Genomic DNA, 26937 nt, shown 5'->3' on the forward strand with positions numbered 1-26937 from the left:
GAAAGTAGTATAAGCTATATTAAAACTAAAAGCAAATGTTATAAGGAATATACTACATATACATATATACAAAATGTGTGTTTTACACAGATATTAAATGAGTACTTTTTCTACCTGCTATAAAATTATGAAATTCAAGGTTTGAAAAAATTATTTCAATACCTCTGCCTTCAAACTTTATATATTAAAATAGCAATTGTTCTGTCAATTACAGCCATTTCAATAATTACTATTGTTAAAGCTATGAATTAGTAAAACTCCATAGCTATAGTTAAAATATATGAATACAAAAATATAAAAAAATGCATTAGTGCATATATAGTTGATTTTAATTTCCACTTTTTATTAAAAAGCTAATTTAAAAAGCAATTTGAAGTACTGGCATATTTTCTATACGTAACAATATAAAAAGGCAAAATAACCTACTTTGAGGTAGTAATGCCAAGTTGTAAAATTTGAATAGTTTTCTTTTTTTTCATAATGCATCACCATATTTAAATGAAGTCATCAGCTCTTGAAATGTTTCACAATACAATACTTTACATTTTTTCAAAAATATGCAAATGGTTATAATTAAAAAAAAAATCAAACTTTGAAAAACAATTCCATTTTACAGCCAAATATTATAAAACAAACTCAATGTTATAAAGGAAAGCAACGGTTCATAGGAAAAAAATTCTTTTTTCAGTTTGTACAATATTTCACATCTTGCACTACTTTTTATTACCACTAAATAAAGCTCTAATGTTTTTTATTACTAATATTTTCAAACCTGAGACATTCCATGAGAGCTTATGGGACATTTTATATATCCCCTTACAACTGTACTGTGTACAATACTCAACTAAAAAATTCCACATGTATGTTGTTCAGAACTTAAATGGGAGCCTGTTTTTATATGGCAGAAGAGTCATATATTATAACTCTAAACTCTTATCTTTCTGCCTCAAGGGAATTAGGTCTGAGTGAGAACAAATATAATTAGGAAGCACAAACATACTAAAAGTCGCTTTCCACTGAATCTTAGTATGCTTTTAATTTTTTATAGATGTTTTTTGACCAAGGTATCCCTTGGTCTATGAGTGGCTAAAAATACAAAATAAAATTATAGAGAAAGAAAATGTTGGTAATTAAGTCCCAAATTTGGTTTTCTTTCTTACAGGACAGAAAATGAACATTACTCATCAGATAACCAGTTCATAAAGCATACAAATTACTTAATACTTTTCATGCACTATACAACTAGTTTACTGTTTCTTAATAAAAAAAATGTCACTTAAAATGGCAAGTGGTTAAAAAGGTATAAGGCTTCATCAATTAGATGGCTGGTAAAAAAAATGTGCAAATGCACTATCTAAATGTATTTTTTAGAACATCCAGTACAATTATTATATATTCCAAGTGCCAAGGTAGGAGGTATGATGTCTACACCAAAGGTTTCATTGCCAAAATTCTGTATCTTGTATCAGGATGTTGTTCAATAGATGTATGGAAATATGCGGTATGGTACACGTTGGCAGTATTTTTCCCATGCCAAACCATATTTTTTCTTACACTGATGTTCATCACGGGCTTCTCGGTGTATAAGCAAACCAGTAAAATATATGACATAGAAAAATGGTAAAATATGATTGAATCCTATAAAAAATATAGAGAAAGTGTCATTACTTTTTCCTCAACCCATCAGTCATATTGTAACTATAAGTGCAAATATATATATATATAAATGTAATGTGAAATATTTAAATATTTTAATTGTAATTTTAATTAAAAACTAGTTAATTAAATAATTACGCATAAATTATTAATGTGGGTTTTATTATTTTTTAAAAAAATTATTGAAGCTTTGAATCATTACAAATGTATTCAAACATGTATATTTTTTTATCTTGGTATTATATTTAATAAAACTATAGCAAAGGAATACTGCCATGAAAGACAATCACATCATTGTCTATGGTATATCTCATTATTTTTCAATTATATTCTCCTTCTGTGAAAATTCTTTTACTTTCAAGCATTTTCTTACATATAAATCTTTGGCAATGAGAAACATGTATTACAGTCAGTAACTATCACTCTACCAACAGAATAGGCATGCAAAAGAAACAGGAAAAGTGTAAGATAAAATTATTTTATTAACTTACCACAAGGTAGGGACCAAGCCAGAGCCATAATGATATCACCTAAATAATTAGGATGACGCACAAAGCCCCACCAGCCAGACACAAGGAGGTTTTTTCCCGTTGCAGTAGGAATAACATTCAAATCTGTATAATAGACATATATATATATGTGTGTGTGTGTATATGTACATAATAGAATGCAATAGAAAATATTCCTATGTATAAATAGTATGTGGAGTATTGATATGAAACTAGTAGGTCTAAACATTACTTACGAGCAAGTTTTGAATCCTTTGGATTTCTTCTAAATAAATTCTTTTGTGTGTTGGCAGCACGAAAAATGTAATACCCAATAACTTGGGGGGGAAAAGAGTACCGATTATAACATAGAAAAATTATTTTATTATTTGTTATCATGTCATAATAATGATAAGGGTAACATTTATATGGATGCACATATTTTTCAATTCTATTATCACTAAATTCAGTCTTTAGCAAACCAAGACTTATTACTAATACATTATCAATGTCCTATACCATACCCTAGCAGGTAACACATGCACATTTCTTAACTTATGCAAAAGATGGAATCCATATTGGGTTTCAATACAGCTGATCCTCCTTTGTTGTGTTTTCTTCCCTTCCCTTCTTCCTTTTCCCTTCCTTTCCTTTTCCTCCCCTCCCCTCCCCTCTCCATCTGTTCCCTTTCCTTGTTGAGATATGTCTATGGAGATTCTCAGTCATCCAGTCATAGTTGTCCCAAAGATGCTTTTTCAAAGGCAACTGGACTTTCTTGTTTTTCTTTGAAGATGTTTTGCTTCTCATCCACGAAACTTCAACTCTGACTGGATGGTGGGAAATGGAAGAATTTATATTCCCCACAGACAGCTGCTCATTTGCATTCTTTTAGAGTCGCTGAGGCCACTTGGAGGTTTATCTGTGATGTCAGGGTCACCTGAGTAGTGCAAATGGATGTGGAGCCTTCTTGGAACTGTTGAAAGGATTGTGTTGTAGACTGAAGATAGATGATGTCATATCGCTCCCCCCTCTATTGAGAGAGGGTTGTTCTATCTCCAGTCTACCACACAGTACTTTCAACAGTTCCAAGAAGTTTCTTGGATGAGAAGCGAAACGTCTTCAAAGAAAAACAAGAAAGTCTACTTGCCTCGTGAAAAAGCACCGTTGGGACTTGTTGAGAAAGATTTGGAGGATAATGGGAGCTGCAGGAAGTGACAATTTCTATTACAATTCTACACCATAAAAGATGAAGTGAATGAAAAAAGTATTAAAATATAAAAGTTAAAATCTGAATAATGGGATACTTGAATCTTTCTACATACTTTATTGTACTATGTCAATTATATTCCCATTTTAGGATTGAGTATACTTCCAAGTTAATTATTATGACAAATGTTATACTACTAGTGATAGTATTTTACCATCAATCTAAACAATCCTTAAAAATATGAATATTGTAATCACAGAATATAGAAAAAAAATCAAGGGTGGACTTTTATTATTGTTGGATTATAACTTTCATAATAGTTGACAACTGAGATAGGTAGAATTTGGATACATCATCATCTGCAAGTTCACAATCCCTCAATCTCATATTATCTCATCTCTTGTTGACCATTTGACTGTATAGTATTATATATTACGATTATTCCATTTCCTGCTCATTTCCTGCTCTTCAGCTGAAATCTTTTGTGCTGCACTATGCAGTAATGCAAAATAATACATTCCTATCATTATGTCATAACTTACTATTTAGAGTCACAATTGCAGAAGCTGCAGGCCACGAAATCTCATTTGGATTATTCACTAAATAGAATGCTTGTAAACTGTAGAGAAAGGGAACCCAAACTAAGTCTCCAAATGCTAGCATGAATCCAAACCCTTCATTTGTGATGTCCATTGTTGTCAAAATTGCTTCCTAAAATATTAACAAAAGAATATTCAATTAATTAGTAGTTAGATAAGAAACTTTCAAAACAGCTAAATTATTACCATCTTTGCTTCTTTAAATGCATGCCCCATTACACAACACCTTTTGCAAGGATACCTTTTATTGCTGATGAATTCTGAGTTCACACTTCTCTAAATACATTATTAATTTCATTTAGATTATGCTCTACAAAATAACTCTGTCTCTTCTACAATTTATGTGTCTAAGGCAAAATAACATTTTGATCAAGTAACTTTTAAAAGATAAAATATTATAGCCTTTTCTTGTAGAATCAACTTATTCTAATAGTGTACTCAGAGGACTTAGTATAGAAATTTGAGACAAAATTGAGCTAATTAGCAATAAGACAGATATTTCAGTAAGTTCTGAATATTTTTGAGATGTGTGGAAAGTAAAGTTTTTAAACTTCCTCAACAAAATCAGCAATTGGACAGCTTTCCAATGATGAAGGCAAGTCTCCAAAAGGGTAGAGGAGAAAATATCCCTTTTCAAATGGTTCTGGGTTATGAAGGAGATAAAAGGAAGAATGGTAAACGTTCATCTCTTAGAAGCCATAAACTCTTACTCCCATCATTGTTTTCACAAATGTGATTCCAAAATGATGCTATTGAAATTCAGCCATTCTGCCTGATTTGGGCATCAATGTGCATATGTCAGTGTGGGAATGGAAATGGATTAATTCAGGGGTCCCCAACCTATAGGACCTACTGGCCACTGGGCCGCAGGACAGGTTGGCCAGTGCACGCATGTGTGTGCGTGCACTCACTCCCACTCCCACCCACGGCCCCATTTGCACCTGCACACCTACACAAACAGGGCCGCTAGTGCCGTGCGGGTTTGTGCATGTGTGTGGGGCTAGCGGCGGCAGCTAGTGCCTGCACGCCTACACAAACGGGGTCTGTTTATGCATGGGTGCGGGGCTAGCAGCGGTGGCTAACACTTGCATGCCTACACAAACAGGGCTGCTAGCGCTGTGCAGGTGCGCACAGCCCTGTTTCTGCATGCGCACCCACACACTTGTACAAATTTCCCAGCTGCTCCCTTTCCCTCTGAGCCGCCAGAATGAAAAGGTTGGTGACCTCTGGATTAACTAATAGAGCCTTGTGCTCTCATTCACACCCATTTAAAAACAAAAACAATTCCAAACTGAAAATAAAACAAAAACCCTGCCATTATTATTCACTTGCCTATGAATTTCAGCAATGCAATCTCAAAACAACAACAACAACAACAACAGAGTTGGAAGGGACCTTGGAGGTCTTCTAGTCCAAGGCTTTTCAACCTTTTCACAGATTATACTACTTTTAGGATATGGCAATATTTGAGTACGAACAGTCACCTAAGCAAGGTGTCAAAAACTTGATGACCAAAAAAAGGGGAAAAGTGGTAAAGTACAGGTAGTCCTCAACTTAAAACAGTTCGCTTAGTGACTGTACAAAGTTACTACAGCACTGAAAAAAGTGACTTATGACCATTTTTCACACTTATGACCATTGCAGCATCCAAGGGGCAATCTACATTTGGATGCTTGGCAACTGATTCATATTTATGATGGTCGCAGTGTCCCAGGATCATGTGCTCCCCTTTGGCAACCTTCTGACAAAGTCAATGGAGAAACCAGATTCACTCCTCCTTTTATACCCCCTCTTCTCTCCTCCCTCTTTTATATCCTCTCTTCTCTCCCCCCTTTTTTATTTCCTCTTCTCTCCTTTTATATCCTCTCTCTCCTTCTTTTATATCCTCTCTCCTTCTTTTATATCTTCTCTCCTTTTATATCTTCCTTCTTTTATATCCTCTCGCCTTTTATATCCTCTCTTCTCTTCCCCCTTTTTATATCCTTTCTCTCTCCTCCTTATATTCTCTTCTCTTCCCTTCTTTTATATCTTCTCTTCTCTCCCTTTATATCCTCTTCTCTCCCCCCTTTTCTCTTCTGTGCACCTCCAGCTGATTCCTCTCAAGGCTGCATTTCTCCGCTTCTCCATCTCTCTTTCCTCTCCCTCTCCTGCCCAAACCTTCTCCTTTTATAGCCTCTTCTCTCCCCCCCCCTTTCTCTTCCATGCGTGCCAGAAGCACCGATCCTGGGGCTTCTGTCTCGCCCCTGCAGCCCTGCAAAAGCGCACGCTGATCCTGGGCTCCTGCCCAGCCCCCATAGCCAGGCAGAAGCGCCGATAAGCTGTAGCTGCGCGCACCGATCCTGGTGCTTCTGCTGAGCCCCGGCAGCCCTGCAGCTCCATCTGTCTCTCCCTCAGGCTTGTGCAGTGCTGCCGCTGCTTCAGCTCATTCCCCTCCCCTGCTACACTTGTCTAGGATGGTCACGTACCACCTGCCAGGTGCCAAGGTACCACAGATGGTACGCATACCACTGGTTGAAAAGCCTTGTTCTAGTCCAACCCCCTGCTCAGGCAGGAAACCCTATACCATTTTAGACAAATGGTTGTCCAGTCTCTTCTTAGCAACTTCCAGTGCTAGAGCATTCACAACTTCTGGAGGAACTCTAGAACTCCTATAGGAACTAATAATGGAACAATGAAGGGCTGCATATTGTTTCCGAGTTGCCCATTCTTGGCTAATGAACAGAAAATATCCTCAGTGCTTTCTGGGTGCCACCAAAACTTACTTCTAAGTGAAATTATTGTACATGACATGTACCTACAGTAGAAATAACTGGGAGTAATTCTTAAAGCAGTCTGCTTTGCAATTTGAAAAAAAGGTGCTTCAAATGTGCTCTGGCTTTTTGTGAAATATTTTCTCTGAATTGCGTAGGTCTAACATAAATTTTAAACTGATTTCCTAAAACTTGAATATATTCATCACTTTTTTCTGGATATTAAATTCTGACCACCTTCCCCAAAGATTTTGCCCAATTTGATTCATCTAGTTAAAAATGAAGCTCTGTAAAGCTCTGTAAAGAACAGCAAATATGCAAAATATGGATCAATGCATACTAATTATTGAAGGTTTAAATTATAGTAAAGCTCAGTGTCACATCAGGCTTTCACTAATTTTTTACTTCCTTATAGCCTTCAAATCCATTTGTGGGAGTTGGGGTATCTATGGAATAGATTATGAATCAAGTTATAGAAGGAAGAGGAAATTATCACCCTTCTCTTCTCTGTTAGATTGTATGGAGTAGCAGTTAAATGGTTGGACCACAATAAGGAAGATGAAATTGAACCCCATGTTCACCTATGGAAGTTTGCTGAAAGATTCTACATTAATCACTATCTACTTTACACTACATTAATCACTATCTACTTTGTATATCATCTTGGGTTTTTGGAGGAAAGATATGTAAACCTTACAACTACAGTTTTTTTAAAAATTAACAGTAATTCACTTAAGAACAATCAATTGCTAGTTACCTCATTCCAAAGGGCATCCACCACATAGATGAGCTGGAAACTATTAACAAGTATCATTGACAGAGAGGGCATGGTCCGATCTTGCACTTTCATCTCGGTGAAAAGCATGGCCAAGTTAATAACAGCCTTTGGAAAAATTAAATTGCATGTTACCCATTTTTATGCTTAAATGTCTACAATGATCTAATTCAGCGAATATTGTATAATCTAAACTGAATAAAATATTTTAAATGGCATCGTCCTCTTCAGTACAATATTATGTATTACATGTCCATTTGCAATTAGCTTATCTAGAAAAACTTCTAAATAACTTCCAAAATTATACATTTTTATCTTTGTTGCAGCTATAATGCTGCCATGATAATATATTTTCCTCTAATGTTGCCATTTCTTCCTTATCTCATTATTTATTTTACTTATTATTGCAGAATGTGCAACAAGAGATTAATACTCACCCAACCAATTAGCCCTGGTCGTAATTCACAGAAGTATTTCAAATCAAAATTTCCAATGCGCGGATTTAATTCATGTCCCATAAAAAAATCATAAAAGATATTCCCTACAAATAAGAATATATGTATGGCTCCTATGAATTTTCTACCAATAGCAGCATAATAGATTATAAAACAACAGAGGAATAACATAAATAATTGGAGTTATTGTATTCTGAAATATTATTTTCCAATATTATTTTCACTTACCAGAATTTCCTCCAGGGGATAATTCTTGCTCAGGTGCTCTCAGAGAATGGGCATAGAGATAAATGCTCAATAATAAACTAAAAATTGTAGCGCAGATAGCAAATTGCAGGAAGTGGTCATATAAATAATAAAGCTCCATTTCAAAATATAGAGAAATTCCCACAGCTATAGCTGTTAGGATAAAAGCGTAGATTCCTTAAAATAGAAAAGAAAAACAAATGAGAAACACATTTTCAAAAAAAGTATGACAGGTACTATGATCTAGTAACTTGGCACCAAATTTTCTACTGCAATTTTGATGTGGGGGAATCAGATCATTTCTAAAATCTGCTTGGGACTGTATGCAGTCCATCGCCCATCTGTGGCATAGCGTCATATGTGAAACGATATGATTCTTTGTAACTTGGCTAGAGAAATAAAATATGCATGGCTAGAGAAATGAAGAAGCACGGTTGCTCATACATCTCAGTTCAAGCAAGATATCCAAAAAACAACCATTGTCTATCTTAGTTGTGACTATGACTACAGTAAACAAGCTGAAACAGGGCCTGTACAAATCAAATCCCCAAACAAGACTCAAGCAATAGGACTCAACCATTTCTCACTTAAATCAGAGACAAACCATTATCATGGCAGGATGTATTCCAGCCTACCAGAAACATCCCAGACACTCCCACCACTATCAATACATATTAATGTGCCCTCTGTGACTGAATACAGATTATTCATTCTGCAGCTGCAGGAAAGAAATAAAATATTTTTAAAATTAATTAGTTTGAGTACCATCTTTAGATTTTATGTTATAGCTCACTAACATCAGAAAATAATGTGATAAATAATAAAATCAATAGCCACAATTTATCTATTTATTTAGCATACGGCATGTCATACATGGACTTGCAATACATATTAACATTTCACCTAGATTAAAAAAAAGTGCAATAAAATATGAATGTTAAAAAGATATATATTCAGATACCAATGTTAAGACCATCTAACCAATTTAAGTGCAGCATTGTTTATATGAGAAAAATCAGACCCTGGACCGGTATACACTCTCAGCTTACAGCCAGTCACGATGTGCTCTACAGTTTGACCTGGGACCCCGCAATCACACTGAGGAGAGGATACTGTGCCCCACTGAGCCCCAGAAGAGAGAACGTGTGACGTGCAAATTCTATTCAGGCTTGTCCATTACTGGCGTGGTAGTTCAAAGCCTGGTACCTTTTGTGTGGGGTTATTTATATGTCCTTCTATGTCTGGACATTCAGCAAGTCATTTGGTTCTCCATTGGGAATCAATGTTAAAGTTGTTGAGCAGAAGTTGCGCAAGTGACAATAGCCACAATAGTTAACTTTTTAACAGTGACGTGTAATTTATTCATTGATGAATTAAAATAAATGGAAGATTAAAAACATACCTGCCTGCCATCAAAAAGCAACAAAGATAGCCACACATATTTCATCAGGGATATCATTTCAGAATTGAGAGATAATTACTGAAAAGGCTCATCCCTGAATAACTATTTGTTATACCTCAGCATGGGAGAAAACTCAGAACAAAACTGAAGATGATTTTAGATATGAGTAGTAAAACATGGGAATATTCTGTTAAGATATTCTGATAGCACCTTTTCAGATGAACAAATTTACTAAAAAGCATTAACCCTTCACAAGATATGGCTTAACTCATTTAATGTGTGGTAGTTAAATTTATTAAGATACTGTTATCCTAAGCAAGACAGGGCTTTGTCATTTAATACAAGAACTCTGAGTTGAGATCAGGAGCTTGAGAGTAAAAATTGCAATATGTAACTGAAATATAATTACTGATTGTAACTACATCAGATTAGCAAATTCCAAAGAAACTGTAAATACGTATTTACCATTTATTCTATACTCCAGCCTCATTCCATTCCAAAGTGGTACCCCTTCTACAATCTGAAAAGAAAAAGATATTTTCACCTAAAATATTCACATTTTCATAGATGGTGTAATAGTAAAAGAAATAATAAGATTTTTAACACCTCCTCACTCCCCCACCTGAGATATAGGAAGCAGAATTCTGAACAGTACTATGAAATGTGTGCTTTCACCAATATGAGGGAGTAAAACAAAAAATAACCATACATAGTCCTCAAATTATGACAATTTTTATTGCTAAGGCAGTTGTTAAGTGAGTTGTGCCTCATTTTACAACCATTTTTGCCACATTTAACAAATCGCTGCAGTCATTAAATGAACCATGCAGTTATTAAACAAATCTGGCTTCCCACACTGACTTTGCTATCAGACGTTGGCTGGGAAGATTGCAGACGATGATCACATTACCCTGGGACAGTGGAACTGTCATGTCAGTTGCCAAGCACCTGAATTTTGATCATGTGACCATGGGGATGCTGCAATGGTCATATTTGTGAAAAAAGGTCACAAATCACTTTTTCAGTGCTGTTGTACCTTCGAACAATTCCTAAACAAATGTTGTAAGTCAAGCACTACCTGCACTAGATCTTTCCACTCGGTCATAAAGACCATCTGGATAAAGATTAGAACTACTGTATCCATCACAATGTGTTATTGGAAGGAAGGGTGGCATTTTGTTTAGCATCCAATCCCTTGAATCTAGAAGTTTTATTCTACAGGAGTGTCCCAAAATAGAATATCAACCAGAATTTTCTGAAAAAGCATAAAAGCTACCTTTGCCAACTCCCCTTTCCTTCAGCTAGTTCAAAATCCCTGACAGACCCATTCTATAGATTGGATAATTTGTAGAATTCTATTCAATATATCACAAGAGCAATCATTGCCCTGGAGGAAGATGTGTGACAAAAGCAATATATAAAGTGCTCATTAAAAAAGAAATGCAAAATTAAAACAAGAACTCCCTATCAACGTATACCATTGGAAATTGAGACATTAGCCCTTCTCTTCATCTCATGTAACCATTTTATAATGGGAGAGTTGCAATAACATTTATACTACATAAAACAGGATATTTTAAAAATACTAGTTTAGAATTATGAAGTTAGAATGCTGTTTTATAAATTATATTTTAAAAAAATCAAATTTCTACTTCTAGAAGTTTTACCTTTCCTATTGGCAGTAAGAAAAATAGGGCTTGGAGAAAGAACCAAAGAAGAAAGACACCAAAAACTCTTGTCTCCCATAAATTTTGGAAAGCTGGTAGTGGAGGAGGAAAATTCAGAAGACTGGGGTCTTTCTGTGAGCACATTAACAACAAGTAGAACACAGTTCCAGGCAGAAGAAATATCATAAAGAAAGCACCTAAAAATAAAAAGGTTATACGGTTATTAGAATCAATTCAGTTCCAAGGAAGCTTTTCAGCAAGAAAGATAACTGATTTCAACTAAAACAGTAGCTGTATCCAGAAGCTCTTATGTTCGAAATCATTTTCTTTATTGATGTGAATGGAAAGTTTAAAACTTCAGTTGGGCATCAAAGGCTCCAGACTATTATGCAACTATAATTTATGACTTTCAAAGCTAGCATACCGATTTTTCCTCCAAATACCAGTTCTTGTGTCTTCCGGCATACTTTTCCAATACTTTTTGGTGTTTCAAAATTTTTCTCTTCTACATATATTTCCTCTCTTCTCTTCTCCTCCTTTCTAGCATGCAAATTATATCGTTCCAGAATGCGTTCTCTTCTTCGTTCAGACTCAATTCTTTGCTGCTACACACAAACAGCATGGGGAGAAAAACAGACTGCTATCATCCATTAGTACATACTAAAGAACCTTCCTTAGGTAAAGTATTATTGCTCTCAAAGCCCTCATCAGTTTTTGTTGTTGGCTATCTATAGCCATTATTTCCAATAGTCCATTTCCTGGATCAGGAATCCCTGCACTCAGCCACTCAAGCCCTGGTCATCTCATGCCCTCTACATGGACTTGCTCCTCAAGAGTATTTGGAAGCTAAACTGGTCTAAAATGCGGCAGCAAGATTAGTTCTTGAGGCCCGCAGGTGGATGGGGGGGCTGTCCATGTTACATCACTATTCCATGAGCTACATTGCTGCCAATTTGCTTCTGGGTACAATTCAAGTTGTTGGCGATTGCTTTTAAAGCCCTTCATGGTATGGGCCCTAACCCAGCTCACCCTGCCACCAGAAAGGGCACGTTGCAGAACCTGTCAGTCAAGGAATTTAGACTGGTGAGGTCCATAAGAACCTTTTCTGCCATGGCTCCTGCCCATTGGAACATCATACCCCTCAAGATGAGATCCCTTCCCAACCTTCCATAAGGGCCAGAAGAACTACCTCTGCTAGAGTATCAATCTAGAGCGGACTATCAGATTAAGAGAAGACCCCACCTCTCCCCATGTATTACATGCTCCCTTCCACTAACTTTCAATTGTAAATTGATCATTATTATTGTTATTTATTGTTTTATCACTTTAGTGTTTACTAGTTTTAATGTTTGTAAGTCACAGAGTCCTTTCTAGGCAAGATGGGGGCACACAAATATAATAAATGCATACATACATATGTACACACACAGCACACATATCTATCTCTTAGCAAGTTATACATGCAATAAGTTCAGAATATTTTAATAATAATGCAGTTGTCTGTTCTTTTGAAAAAAATCTACATTCCCTATTGCATATTTTTAAATGGATACTCTTCTTCCCTAAAAGACTGAAGAGAAATTAACTTTAGACAATGAATTAGGTTCCTTACAATACTGAAACTGTGTATTTCTGTCAAATATTATTTCATACCTCTAAAGTAGTATGAGTAGAATAATTCACTTCTGTGATATCTGGATCTCCATTATACTGATTGGTATTATTTTCATGCAGCCTCTGGATTGAAGAAACAGGGTATTTTAAAGAAATTATTTTATTAATAGTTACAATTAAACTTCGTAGTTATAAATATATATTCTATAAATATATTATAAATATTATAGACATGAAAAGAAACCAGATTTATGGACAATGAATAAAGATTTGAATCATACTGTATATAGCAATTTTATTTTATGCTTTTTTGGTACTAAAAATTATAAAAGTATTAAAAAATGCCCTAATAATAAATCCAATTACCCTTTGATTGGTAACATTACTAACATGCACAAATACAAATTAACATTCAATTTATTGGCGAAACATAAAATCCAAATCTTCTATAACAGCTTTTAACAGTTTGTTTTAAAATGTCTTAAGATATCAAGATGACTTTTTTGGGGGGGGGGATGGTTCTGCAATGTCTGCAAGTAAATCCTCAAAACTGGAAGCAATTTGAAGCATTCTGTGAATGTTCTGACCTTGAAACAAGCCTATTTCATCAGAAACATGTCCAAAACATTTTGATTCAACTCCATTTCTGAGGATGTACTTCCGGAAACTTCAAACCACTCTCAGAACAGCATGGAGCACGCTGGCTGAGGAATTCTGGGAGTTGAAGTCCACAAGTCATAAAAGGGACAAGTTTGAAGACCCCTGCTCTGGAGAGAAATAGAATGCTCTAAAATTCTCTAAATGGCTTGGGCCCTGGATTGCTGATATTGCACATACTCTGTATTATGTAATTTTTATAGTACAATTTTATATATTAATAAGCTTAAGACTTTTATCATGTCTATTAAGGTTAAAGAATTAAATGTGTTGAAGACAATGGAGAAGGGCAAGAAACTATTATGATTCCTTCAGACTTCAGCTGTAAATCTTCAAAGTACACATCAGACACACATACAATACAGGCAGGGAGACTAAGATACAAAACCAAACCAGCTCAAATCAATCTATAGAGTAAAGAATCCTGATCCAGATCTAGCACCGCATTTTATAAAATGACTACCTTCTTTTGATCCTTCAGTCCTCCTCTAATTCTGGGAACATTTCTTTGACTGGCATGAACCAGATTAAGAAGGCATGCTCTCAGGGCGGAAAAAAACAAACAGACAAAATGGAGTTTCTTGTGCTCTTTTTAAAGCCTTCTTAAGGAGAGTTTTCCTGCTCTTGATTAGTTCTTCCAAGATTAATTTCTGGAGCTCTGAAGTTTCTGCCCAATACTGTATAGTATCTAGCTAAGATTTTAGATGAGACTCAGGTTTTCCCTCCACTGCAGACATGTCAAACTCGCGACGTCACATGACGTCGCACAACATATTGGGCTGGTTTTGCCATTGTCGGCAATGGGGTGGGCGTGGCTTCCATGTGATGCATCCGGCCCGTGGGCCGGCAGTTTGACACCCCTGCTCCACTGCTTCATGTCTGATTTTTGGGAGTATTAGTCCAATCAAAAATACTCCTTGTCTAAACAGAGCATCCTAAAGAAGACTGGTCTGCCCACCTTCTCCAGTAAAAGGTGATTTTTGTTGTTGTTGTTGTTCCCTAATGGGGGGAAAAAATCCACCACCCTGTTTCAAACAACAAGCAATCAGAACTACAATTTTAAATGAATCTTCAATATAAATCATACTTCCTTTTCCAGTAGCAGAGAAGTGGGAAGTAAGGAGGCTAGTCAAACCACCTATACTGTATGTCTATTGATTTGGTATGCTGATGTTGTAAACAGTTAAGTGTTTCTTTACAGAATTCACAATTGCTAGATTGTGGGCCGGATGCGTCACACCAAAACCACGCCCAACCCATTGCCAGCAATGGGGGGAAAATCATGATACGTCGCGACATGTCATGTGACATTGCAAGTTTGACACCCGTGCTGTAAACCATCTCTGCTAATCAAAACAATGAAATTTCTGGTTGAAATTGGATCAATTAAAAGGTTAATAAGATAAAAATATTGTACTGGGTATCAAAGAGCAATGATACATATCCAAATACACTGCTACTCTGATTAGAAGTCAATGCCAGGAATCCAAAGTGGTTTAGTATCAATAGCATAAGGGCATCCAATCTCTTCCTAGAATAGGGTGCTGTCATTAAAGGTACATCTCTTCCTCATGGAGACAATTGGTAGGAATCTCTGGCATATAATTGAGTCTTTTGCAGTTTCAGTTGAAATCTACATTTGCCTAGATCAGGGATGTCAAACTGCTGGCCCGCGGGCTGGATGCATCATAACGAAACCGCGCCCATCCCATTGCCGGCAATGGCAAAAAAAGTCGCAATACATCGCAACACATCATGTGACGTTGCAAGTTTGACACCCCTGGCCTAGATGGTTTTGAAACCTTCAAAAACTGAAGTTCAGGTCTGGAAACAAATAGGGCTAAAGGCAAACGTCTTGGAGGTTTTCAGTAGAGCAGAGAAGGGCAGAACAAAACAGAATAGAATAAATTTATTTGGCCAAGTGTGGTTAAATATACAAGGAATTTGTCTCCAATATAGAAGCACAACTTGTTTTCAATTCAAGTTTCACATGCTCTGAAAAGACTTTTTTCCCTGATCAAAGGCAACCTATGATACAATTGACATTCTAATTCTTAAATTATATTGTCTCCTGGCTAGGACATATAAACCTCTAGCTGTAAACTAGAATCGGCCTGAGGACTGCAGCCTTTCCCTAATTATTGATTCTGTGTCTGATCTCAACAAGAATGAACTCAAATAGCTGTTTTAAGTACAGAATGAAAACCTGGCAAACAGCTGCTGTTATCTCCTGCAGAAGCTTTTCTGAGAAAGCTATCATCAAGCTTTTCTGAGAAAGCTATCATCAGATGACCAGCTGTCATCTGAGTGTTTTGAAATATCTTTTCCATCCTTAATAAACTTGCTCTGGACGCCAAGAAAGTTAAGAGAGTGTTCATGAAGGGAACCTGAGAAAATCAAGGACCTTCAACAGAAAATCCTAAGCCACCTTAATGACTCAAGTTTCATTTTGAAGAAAGAAAACCAGCATTTTGGAACTGGATAATTGTATCTGGTCAATTGTCAATCTCCTCCTAGGTCAGGGGTAGGCAACCTTGGCTCTTTTATGATTCGTGGACTTCAACTCCCAGAATTCCTGAGCCAGCCATGTCACTTTCTTCCTTTCTGCCTGGAGGAATTAAGGAGGCAGAAACATCACAAAAGGAATGTGGGATATGAAAGCTAAGTAGACTGGTGCTGCAGAAGGGTGCAACCGGTGGATTTGTTTTTAAGAAACAGAAAAATAATGCTACTATAATCATAAAGGTTGGGGAAGAATACTTGGAGGCTGAAACCCTGTGACACGTGCATGCTGTTTATCTGTAAATCTGACTTCTGCACCCTGAACTAAACAGTAATGCTAAAGCCAAAAGGGGAAATGGATAATTTCCAGGCTTTTTGCTACCAAGATGAAATCATTAGAATTAACTTTTGATTATCCCCAAACTTGAAAAGAGAAGCTCCAAATTAAGAGAGGGAGAACTTTGCCAGAATTATATGCCTAACTCAATTTTAGTACTGCAGATAAAGCAGGTTGCCTCTGATTCTAAGTGATGGAGAGATTAGCCATCTGATCTGCCTAGGTTCTGTCCAATCCAGTTCCCTGGAGAAACATGTTTCTGACTGAAAGACGTATGTGGTATGCAACCAACGTTTCTGCAAATACAGCTAAATACTTTTTTATATAAATTTTTATTAATTTTCTAATTTTTACAAATCATAAGTGCTTAATAAACAACATGTTGTCTGGGTTCATTTTTTTACTTAACAATACATATTAAAATTATTCTATATCTTCCTTTTCTTTGTTCTTCAATATCGCTCTTAGTTTCTGCCCATTCTGACATTTTCTTAATCCTTTCTTCTTCAAGTGATGTTTCTTCACTTTTCAAACACTAAACAAGTGCAATTCTTTCTATTATTAATACATATAACATACATACATTAAATATGTTTCTTCTTCATTATATTTTTCTAATATTGTATCTAGTAACATTGCTTCTAAATTATAGCATCTTTTCTATCCAATTCGTAACTCAATTTTATTTGCAATTACGGTCACCTTATCAGACCACTACCCTGTTTTCCCAGCTCTTGTTTCCATTTTATTTTCCATTCAGTGTTCAAAATATCTTTATACATTACGATTTTCTCAACAGTAGTTACATTGAGGTAAAAGCTTCCCTTATTAAAAACCATCCTGTTATTTTCATGTTTTCAATCTCATAGAAAAATACATCATTCTAAGTATAAATCATACCTTTCTAAATATAGCCTTTTAATACCTAAAAGTTATCCGTTTCTAGCCATATTCAAACATCTGTTTGGTAATATAAGGCCCCAACCAATTGATCAAGTTAAATACTTTTGAGAAGAGGAAATACACCAAGACAGGTGGCTATTCTACCAATATATTTGAATTCATTCCCTTTGGAGTTCTTTAGAAACAATCTTTCTTTTTCTCCAAGATTTCTATTTGTTAGAAAGTTGCTATATAATGCTTAATCAAATCTTTATTACAGTAACAAAGTTCAGTAATGCTAAACATTCTCTAGCCTTACTCTAATGTAGCATTCTAATATAAATTAGAACACTGATTTACTATCCTTTTACTGCAACAACATTTGAAGATTCTTTAGTCAAAAAGCCCTAAACTGAAGGGTAGCTATTATTGAGACATATTAACTTCTTATTAATGTCAATCGTAGTTGGACAATATCTAAATGTAATGAAATATAAATACATACTTTGATGTTCAGCAACATGCTGTACTAAACTCCATCACCTTTTTCTTACTTTGATGGGCTTTTCAAGTAGTAGAACTGTGACAAATTACTTTTTCACAGGTGTGTCAAAATCCATCATTTCAGGAATGGAACATTCTGGAAACTTCTGAACTAACCTCTTCTAACCTATGCTAGTCCAGCCATTCCAGGAGTCATCAGGCAGTTTTAAGGCATCCTTAAATTTGCGTGACTATGACAAGTAAGTTTTACTAATTGACAACAGATTAATAAAATTATTGTTATCTCTTATATCATATTATTTCATCTTGATTTGAGAAGTATACATATTTCTTAAAGGTATACTTAAAGCTCCTACTTCATTCTAATTCCTAAGTTTTACCAACATATAAATAGCTAATGAACGGAGCTTCATCACACTGATGAACAATTTAATTAAAACTAAAGGAATTCAAAGCAATAGTAAAGAAAATATGAATACATCTTTGTAAGATCAACTCCCCCCCCCAAATAACAAGAGTCAAGTAAGATCAAATCAAATACCAAAGGAGTCAGATTAGGTTCCCCAATATTATTTTCATTTTTTGGTTCTCTGCTTCGCGAGGAAGAACGGCGTTTGTGTTTTGCTGGTCGACCAGGAGAGCGAGATCTAGAACCTGATCTAGATCTGCTACCACTGCGTCTTGATGGAGAACCTGAGGAAGAGCTGCTTTTTCTAAATCGAAAAGATGACACAGACTAGAAAAAAACAAATAAAATTAGTTATTTTATTACAGCTTAACTAGCTAGCACTAATGACTAATATCTATATTTTCATTAAAAAGCAGCACATTACTTTAAATAACTCAAGTTCCAGAGACATCATCTAAAAGCATTAATATAATAAAAAGATAGGAAAATGGAACAACTGATTCAGAAAACATGATTTCTAATAATATGTGAACACTGATATCCGTTTATAAAAGTATGTAGGAAATCCATATCTAATCATAAACTTCAAAAATTAATATGAACTGTATTAGACTGTTCAGCATCTAAAGGCAACATAGTACTTGCCAGGAATGCCCATTGCCTCCTTTACTTTTTAATTTAGTCTTAGAACTATTAATGATACAACATAAATCATCTTGTGATACAGATGAAGTAAAGGTTGATTCTTTAGAATACAAGATTTTTCTTTTTGGCACTGATATGTTGGTTATGGTTAGTAATTGTACTTCCTCATTACAATTACTAATGAATGAAATTCAGTCATATAATTTTTATTCTGGATAAAATATAATTTGGGGTAAATCTAATTTATTTCCTTTAGTGTCAAATGTCGCACCAGAATAATGTACACACATAGGATTTGTGAGTTTTACTAATTTTATTAAACTTTTAGAATTTTATATTATAAAGATATTTTAAAATTTATCCAAATTAATACATCCATTATACTGTAATTTTAGCTACATTTTTACACCATCTGTTTTATTTTTTTTATAAATAACTCAAGTCGGTGAACTCCGTTCTTCTCCTATTTTCCCAGCAACAATTCTATGAGATGGGTTGGGCTGAGACAGAGTAACTGGCCCCAAATTACCCAGCTAGCTTTAAGATATCTTTGATTTGCTAAGGCATAATTAATATAATTAAGATGAATATAACTTCTAGGATTGTATATTTCAGGAGCAATAGTCATCTATGAGGGAGATGGATGGTTAAGAAGTTTGATAAATAAATAAACAATATTCATTCCTAAACAGTATTTTGGTCAAATTGAGCTTATGCTCGTATAGTCATGTTCTTCCTAATGCCGTTTTTGAATTATTATTAAATTGTACATTGACAAAATTATTGAAAAACTTCTGGCTTTTAAATACATGAGTAGTCTGCTGAATTATATACAGACTATTTAAAATTTCAACCAATCAATCAGAATAGAGCTGAAAGGGACCTTGGAGGTCTTCTAGTTCAGGGGTCCCCAACCCTCGGTCTGTGGACCAGTATCGGGCTGCGGCATGCCAACAACCGGGTCACACAAACAAAGCCCCATTTATGGGATGCAGGCAACACACAAAACCACGCCCCCTCCGGTCCATGGAAAAACCTCTCTCCACGGAACCGGTCCCTGGTGCCCAAAAGGTTGGGGACCTCTATTCTAGTTCAACCCCCAGCTCAAGCAGGGGACCCTATATAATTTGAGACAAGTAGCTGTCAAGTCAAGCAGAAGACCATTACAGAATCATAGAATCACAGAGCTGGAAGGGACCTTGGAGGTCATCTAGTCCACCCCTCTACTCAAACAGGAGACTCTTTCAGAATCATAGAATCAGAGAGTTGGATGGGTCCTTGGAGGTCATCTAGTCCAACCCCCTGCTTAAGCAGGAAACCCTAAACCATTTCACACAAATGGCTGTCCAGTCTCTTCTTAAAAACCTCCAGTGATGAACCACCCACAATTTCTGGTGGCAAGCTGTTCCACTGGTTAATTGTTTTCACTGTTAGGAAGTTTCTCCTTAATTCCAGGTTGCTTCTCTTCTTGATTAGTTTCAATCCGTTGTTTCTAAAGATTGGATTTCAAAAGATGTCGGATTTAGCAGTTTCTGAGAAAATTATATATTTGGTTAATTAGAAAATATTACATTATCTTTCCCTTTGGAAAAAAAATTGGGAAGGTTAGATCAACATTGAAAGTTTACAGGGTTTTTTGTTTTAAAAAAAGATTTACAAGGTCAGGTAAATTCAGGTTATAGTTGCAATCAGAGATTTTTTGTTGTTATGCATTGTCTTATTGTGCAACATTCTCTTTTCTTTTTTGTATACGGCAATTTGTTCATTTTTATTATAATTATTTTATGTTTGAAAATGAATTAATAAACAATATCTGGAATTAAAAAAGAGATAGGAAAATGAATAATTGATGAATAATCCAATTATGAAAACGTAGAAAATTTTTGAAGGTCATTTTATCTACTGGTGGAGCATTTTTCATAATACTTTGTTTTAAAAAAATTAGGATCAGCTTATTTATAGATGGGCTATTCAGAGTACAATACATGAACAGTTAAATGTATGTGTGGATGTTTATATGTAATCTGTATGTATATATTCCATGAGTTCAAATTTTATTTACATTGCTTAAACCAACGAAGACCTGATACACGTGAATATACACTTCATTTAATGAACCTCAAGTGAAGAAACTTTGATTTCATAGACAAAACTTATCAGATCTGGATAGCTGCTACATTTGGTAGTATGTGGCCCTAGTCGGTTGGTCTGTTTATTATTTCCAGAAGATCTTCTGATTTGTGGATTGGCCTAATTTATTAGGTTGGGTGATTGTTCTAGTTTTGAAGCTCCCAGGCTTAGAAACTCAGCTTTCATTTCCTCTCATATACAAAATATGTTTTCAAATCCAACATCCTATTTGATATTTAAGAGACATTTAACTTTAAAAGACATGTTAAATCTAGGTTTTCCTATAGTGAATATCTAAAATTCTTATATACAAAAATAGAACTGATTAGAACATTAAATTTATTTTCCTTGGAATTGCTAAATAAATTCAAAAGCAAAAGTAGCCATAAGGTTTCTTTCCAAGTGAAATTCTTTAGTTCATCAGTTTTGTGGTACAAATGAGCATATATACATTCAGAGTCTAGTCCATTTGGGGGGGAAAGTTGCTTTAAAACTTTGCAAGAATCAAAAACCTATGTATAGTAACAATTACCTTTCAGATAGAGATGAACTCCCATCATATATGACTTTGAACAAATTGATAGAATACAATAATTATAGAATCAGAACTTGCCCACACTTTGCTTCACAAAAAAGGAACACTTTTAACATCATGATACTTTAAAGAAATAATACTTCTCAGAACAAAGTGAATGTAGTTAGTGTTAGCAGGAGAAATTCTGATGAGTTTAAATTTGGGCAGAAGGAAGACAGCAGGCAACAATCACAGAAGCTTGTTCACCACAACTCTTCCTTCCTTGCACATAGGGCCATAACTACCAACTGCTTTGTTGGACTGATTCTAGAAATTTGTCAATGTTTATTGTATTTTATAGCTTGTTAGCGGCTTTGGGAGTATTATCATAAAACAAACTTAGTTTTGGGAACAAAAGCTTCATGAGAAAGCTAACCAAAATTTTATATATTTACTGATTCTGAACGTTGCTTACCCTCATATCATTTTCTTTCAGATTAAGTTCAGTTCCATCTTCATATTTAACTGTATAAAGATGTGTATGTTCATCATAACTGATTACTTTTACTTCATAGTATAACACACTTCCAGGCCATCGGCCCATTACCACTTCTTCATCTGCAAACTTTCTTCTGGGCATTTTTCAACCAATTCTGAAAAGAAAAAAAGTATATGTAAGGATGGAGTAATAAATTAAGTTGCTTTCTTAAAAACTGTGGACACTCAAGTTCTATCTTAACTTCTGTTTGGTAGATTGGGAAAATAAAGTTATATTTTGGACAGAAAAGCCACATAAAAATCAAGCAAATAAATAAATCAATATTTCCTCTAGTTGAATGAGGGGAATGAAACAGAGATAGGGATGCTGGTCAGATTAACTAGTAAGGTGTAGAGCAATTAAAGGATTGGATGTGGATTCCATTGTTCCTATTTCAAATAACGATGTGAAATTATGAAATTAAACACAATGTGCACACTCTGATCTATATAATAACCTGAAACAGAAATTACAGGCTTCTTCGTCTGATTATGTTAGGTTTTATTCCAAAATCACAGCAATTCAAGACATACATTAAACTCATCACCATCAATCTTTGTTTCAGTTCTTGACTAAGATTACAATAATCTTGGGAATAAACATTTAAGCTAAGTAACAGATTAATAGCAAAGTTATAAAGACTACTAACAAAATGCTGTAAACATCATATAAGAATTAAAAAATTACTAATTATAGATATTAAAAGGTTCCATCTTAGACCCAGTATTCTTCAATATCTTTATAAATGATTGAGATGAGGGAATAGAAGGGAAACTCAACAAATTTGCAGATGACACTAAGCTGGTAGGAACAGCCAACATCTCAGAAGACAAGCTCAGGATCCAAAAAGATCTTGACAGACTTGAACAATGGGCCCCATCCAACAATATGAAATCTAATGTGGAGAAAAGCAAGGTTTTACACATAGGCAGGAAAAGCCAAAGGTGCAAGTACAGATTAGGCGAAACCTCGCTCAAAAACAGTACCTGTGAGAGGAACCTTGGAGTCCTAGTAGAAAGTAGATGATCACCTAAACATCCAGTTTTGGTCATGACATTACAAATAAGTTGTTGAGACTTTAGAAACAATGCAAAGAAGAGCAACTAAGATGATGTACAAAAACATATGAAGAACGGCTGCAGGAATTGGGGGTGACATGATAGCAGTATTCCAGTATTTGAGGGGCTGCCACAAAGAAGAGGGAGTCACTTATTTTCCAAAGCATCAGAAGGCAAGACAAGAAACAATGGATGGAACTAATCAATGAGAGAAGTAACCTGGAATTAAGGAGAAACTTCCTAACACTGAGGACAATTAATCAGTGGAACACCTTGCCTTCAGAAATTGTAGGTGCTTCATCACTGGAGGTTTTTTTAAAAAGACTGAACAGCCACCTATCTGAAAAGATGGGTTTCCTGCTTCAGCAGGGGGTTGGACTAGATGTCTCCAATATTTCCAGGCTCACGGCCCAGAGAGAAGGAGAACAGCTTTTAAATTGGTATGCGCACACATGAAAATAGGGCGGCGCGCACCGCCACACTAGCAGCCCCATTCGCACATGTGCAAATGGGCCACGCACACCCGCCCGGCGCTAGTGGCCCCATTTGCACCCGCACACATGTGCAAATGGGCTGCACACACCTGCCTGACACTAGCAGCTCTCTCTGTGCCCATGCGCATGTGCAAACAGGCCGCACACACCTGCCTGGCGCTAGCGGCCCCAGTTGTGCCCGCGCATCTGTGCAAATGGGCCGCAGGCGCACCAGCCAGCCATTGCCATGGCCCACTGGCCAAGAGGCCACGGCCTGGTAGTGTTCCGCAGCTCATAGGTTGGGGACCTCTGGACTAGAAGACCTCCAAAGATCCCTTCCAGCTCTATTTTGACTGAAGGTGCATGAAATGAAGCATGGGGTGTCTTGAGGGTGGAAGACACCTTGGGAAAACCAGAACAAGCGGACCTGGACATGTACTACATCTCCAATGGTCTCCCCCACCCGGAAGGCACTCCATACTCTGCTTAATGATCCATACATTTATTTAACATTTCATTGGGGAGAGCAAGGATGGGGGTGTCATTAGGTGACACATTTCACCTAATAACTGCTGTGACATGTGACCATAATGGGCAGGTTCCAGTACGGTTGTATCTCAAGGACTACCTGTTCACCATATCTATATTCTTACACTTGGTATGAATTTAAGAGTATCTATAAAGAATCACTTAACTCTAATAGTCAAGACCTAGCCATTTCAAGAGTAAATTCTCACTAACCATGATCTTTCCTGTGATGGTCCTTCAGTGTTTCACTTTAATTATAAAATCAATCATGCATTTTGATTTACTCCTTTTCTGTGTGTATGTTCAAAACAAACACAACTTTTTCTAAGCAGATATTCATCAGTAACCATTCTGTTTTATTCTTGGGTCTCTGAATAGTCTAGTCACTTATTCTGTATCTTCTTGACTTGTTACCACCCATCAATGTTACCTGACAGAACAACTTTCTCCACCAGATGGCATTTAAAATTTTATTTTTTTCCAAAATCATTTTTGGTTCTTTTATTATCAGCATTCATTGGAAAGTATAGTACAACTATCGATAGCCTATGGACATTCATTTGCATATGCACTCAATAAGACTCCACATGACACCAGTTCATATTTTAGCCCTTTCATTTCTAATTAAAACTATATCTTTACTTCTTTACAACTTAAGATCCGGCTCTATATCCTTCCTCTTTTTCTTAGTTTCACAACATAGCTGTGTTCAGAGACACAAAGTATCTATTTTTGTTATAATTTGATACGTTCACTCAGAGACACAAAGTATTTTTGTTATAATTTCCTACATTATTTCATGCTCTTCTTACAGAATGGCCCATATCCCTATTATATTCTGCCCATATGTTAAGACTATTGCAAAACAATAAGTGAAAGCTAAGTTATCACGCTTACTCACATCTATACCATATTCAACAAACCTAAGTGACTTTCCTAGTTGTGATGTTCACTATAAGTTTTCCCTTTATTTTGATGCCACCTCACACCTCTTTGGAGATACGTTTTATTATAAAAATGTTTTATTATTGGATTTTATAGTAATTAAGTCACTTTGAACAACGTGTTTGTTCAGATGTATTTGTTATTTACTGTATATAGTAAATAACTATATACATTTTCTGTATATAGTATTTACTGTATATACTGTATATAGTTATTTACTGTATATAGTAAATAACTATATACATTTTCAGATGTATATATTATTTACTGTACTAGAGATATCGATAAAAAATGTCGTAAAACTTCTACGATTCCACTATCTTTCAGAAACCGTTCTGACAACGTCTTCAGGATCTGTACTTCAAAGTTTGATTGTTTGAAATATGAACTTTGTAAAAAGATCGTCTTTTATCTGCTTTTCGTTTGAAGCAATAACACCATCCGAAGGTATCACAATACTAAATGGATGAACGCATGCGACGCAATACAACACATTTACAGTTAAAGGACCCGCGCGAACCGTTCCCAAGCATATTAATTCCAAAATGAGCATAAACTTTGATGGGACTGTCTCCCTAATTGCCTCGCACTATTGCATTTCATTATCCTGCTACCCTCGCGGCTCTCCGCGCCTCCGAAGGGAGCCATCAACCTCGCCCAGAGAATACTATTCCTTTGAACGGGCTCGGCGGCGCCCCCTCGCGGCGTCCACCGGAACGATCCTAAGGTTTCGTTGAAAAAGCGCTCCGCTCGCTCGCTGAACTTCCAGGATTTAAATTCGGGCGAAAACTAAAAGCAGCGGGAGCGAAACTGCTGGCAGGCGCGGGACGAGAAAAGAGCCCGAAGCCGACTCCATTTAAGTCCACCGAGGCTTAAGAAAATGGAGGAGAAAGGGAAGGAAGGGAGGAAGCGCAAGAGGCAAAAGAGGCGGCGACCGCCCGGTGCCCTCCCATCTTGGGAAAGGCGCTGAAGGGGTGTGTCCCGGCCCGCATAATAATAATATGTACGCGCCCTCACCTGGCGGCTACTAGCCTCCCTGGTAGTTGGCTAGAAAGTCCTCCGCTGAGTCCTCGGAGACGACGAGCGAGCGCGGAGCTCAACAGCAACGCGAGCTAACCGCCTTTAGCGACGGTTGCAGGCGGGAGGGCACGGCGGCGTTCCAAATCCCTCCCCCTCCCCCGTCCTGCTGGGAGGCGCGAAGATCGAGGCGCCAACCACCCCCATTGGGCAAGACAAAGCATTTGAATCGCTCTTAGCGCCCATTGATTGGCTGCAAGTCGGTGGCGCGTTCCTCCCTCTCGCCCCCTCCGAGTTTCGCACCAAGTTCTGCCTCCGGTTTAGCCAATGGCATAGTTCGCTCGAGGGAACGAAAAGGGAAGTCTTCCCTTGCTGGACGGGTCCAAGTACTCGCGCCTCTGTGGTTGGATGAACGTGGTTTCCCGTTTAAAAACAATAACGAGTTCCCTCGTTCCTGTCACTGCTGAGCCGAGGACGTGCAGGGATTACGGAGGATCATAGTATAAACCAGGGGTAGTCAACCTTGGCTCTTTTATGACTCGTGGACTTCAACTCCCAGAATTCCTGAGCCAGCACAGCTGGCTCAGGAATTCTGGGAGTTGAAGTCCACGAGTCATAAAAGAGCCAAGGTTGACTACCCCTGGTATAAACAGAAGATACGGTGAAGGTTCCGTTTTTTACTCCTGGCAGAAGGTGTTAAACCGAAAGCCAAATAGAAGTAGAACGTGTGAATTCGGAAACTGATTTATGGAAGAGAGGTTTCTGCCTGGGCAGACAATCATGCTGAATTCTGAAAATGTTGTAAAGCAAGTCCTTTGTGGGATGCGTGAATGCCATTGGGACATATGGGAAAATAGCCGCTGTGATTTTGCCAATCGTGATTTTTAAAACCTGGTGTAGTGTTTTATTTAAAAGCAGCCATAGGTTAGAATGAGACCC

At 36.6% G+C, this 26937-nt stretch overlaps 1 protein-coding gene across 2 annotated transcripts; it reads right to left on the reverse strand.

The window, feature by feature from the left end:
• Window positions 1–26141, reverse strand: LBR (lamin B receptor). 2 transcript variants are annotated; one of them, XM_015827851.1, is made up of 14 exons: window positions 25999–26141; window positions 21915–22092; window positions 18283–18477; window positions 12899–12982; window positions 11670–11847; window positions 11246–11442; window positions 10044–10098; window positions 8159–8353; window positions 7913–8016; window positions 7458–7583; window positions 3894–4062; window positions 2402–2482; window positions 2148–2270; window positions 1–1638 (listed from the first exon to the last, which is right to left on the reverse strand). In XM_015827851.1, the coding sequence occupies exons 2-14, from the start codon at window positions 22077–22079 to the stop codon at window positions 1478–1480; spliced, it is 1833 nt and encodes a 610-aa protein (XP_015683337.1). In that variant the 5' UTR covers window positions 22080–22092; window positions 25999–26141; the 3' UTR covers window positions 1–1477. The 2 variants fall into 2 exon arrangements, with proteins under 2 accessions (XP_015683337.1, XP_015682634.1); XM_015827148.1 differs by having other exon boundaries at window positions 11670–11850.
• Window positions 26142–26937: the final 796 nt, after the last annotated feature.

The sequence above is a fragment of the Protobothrops mucrosquamatus genome, unplaced genomic scaffold (genome assembly GCF_001527695.2).
Source record: "Protobothrops mucrosquamatus isolate PMUCROS unplaced genomic scaffold, P.Mucros_1.0 scaffold_3, whole genome shotgun sequence".
NCBI classification, from domain to species: Eukaryota; Metazoa; Chordata; class Lepidosauria; order Squamata; family Viperidae; genus Protobothrops; species Protobothrops mucrosquamatus.

Excerpts from the sequence above, each read along its gene's own strand:
- LBR (XM_015827148.1), bottom strand. The coding sequence starts at position 22,079 with ATGCCCAGAAGAAAGTTTGCAGATGAAGAAGTGGTAATGGGCCGATGG. Across the intron at positions 8,017-8,158 it reads ATCCCCTGGAGGAAATTCTG|GGAATATCTTTTATGATTTT; the intron begins GTAAGTGAAAAT and ends TCTTATTTGTAG. Across the intron at positions 1,639-2,147 it reads GGCTTGGTCCCTACCTTGTG|GATTCAATCATATTTTACCA; the intron begins GTAAGTTAATAA and ends TATTTTTTATAG.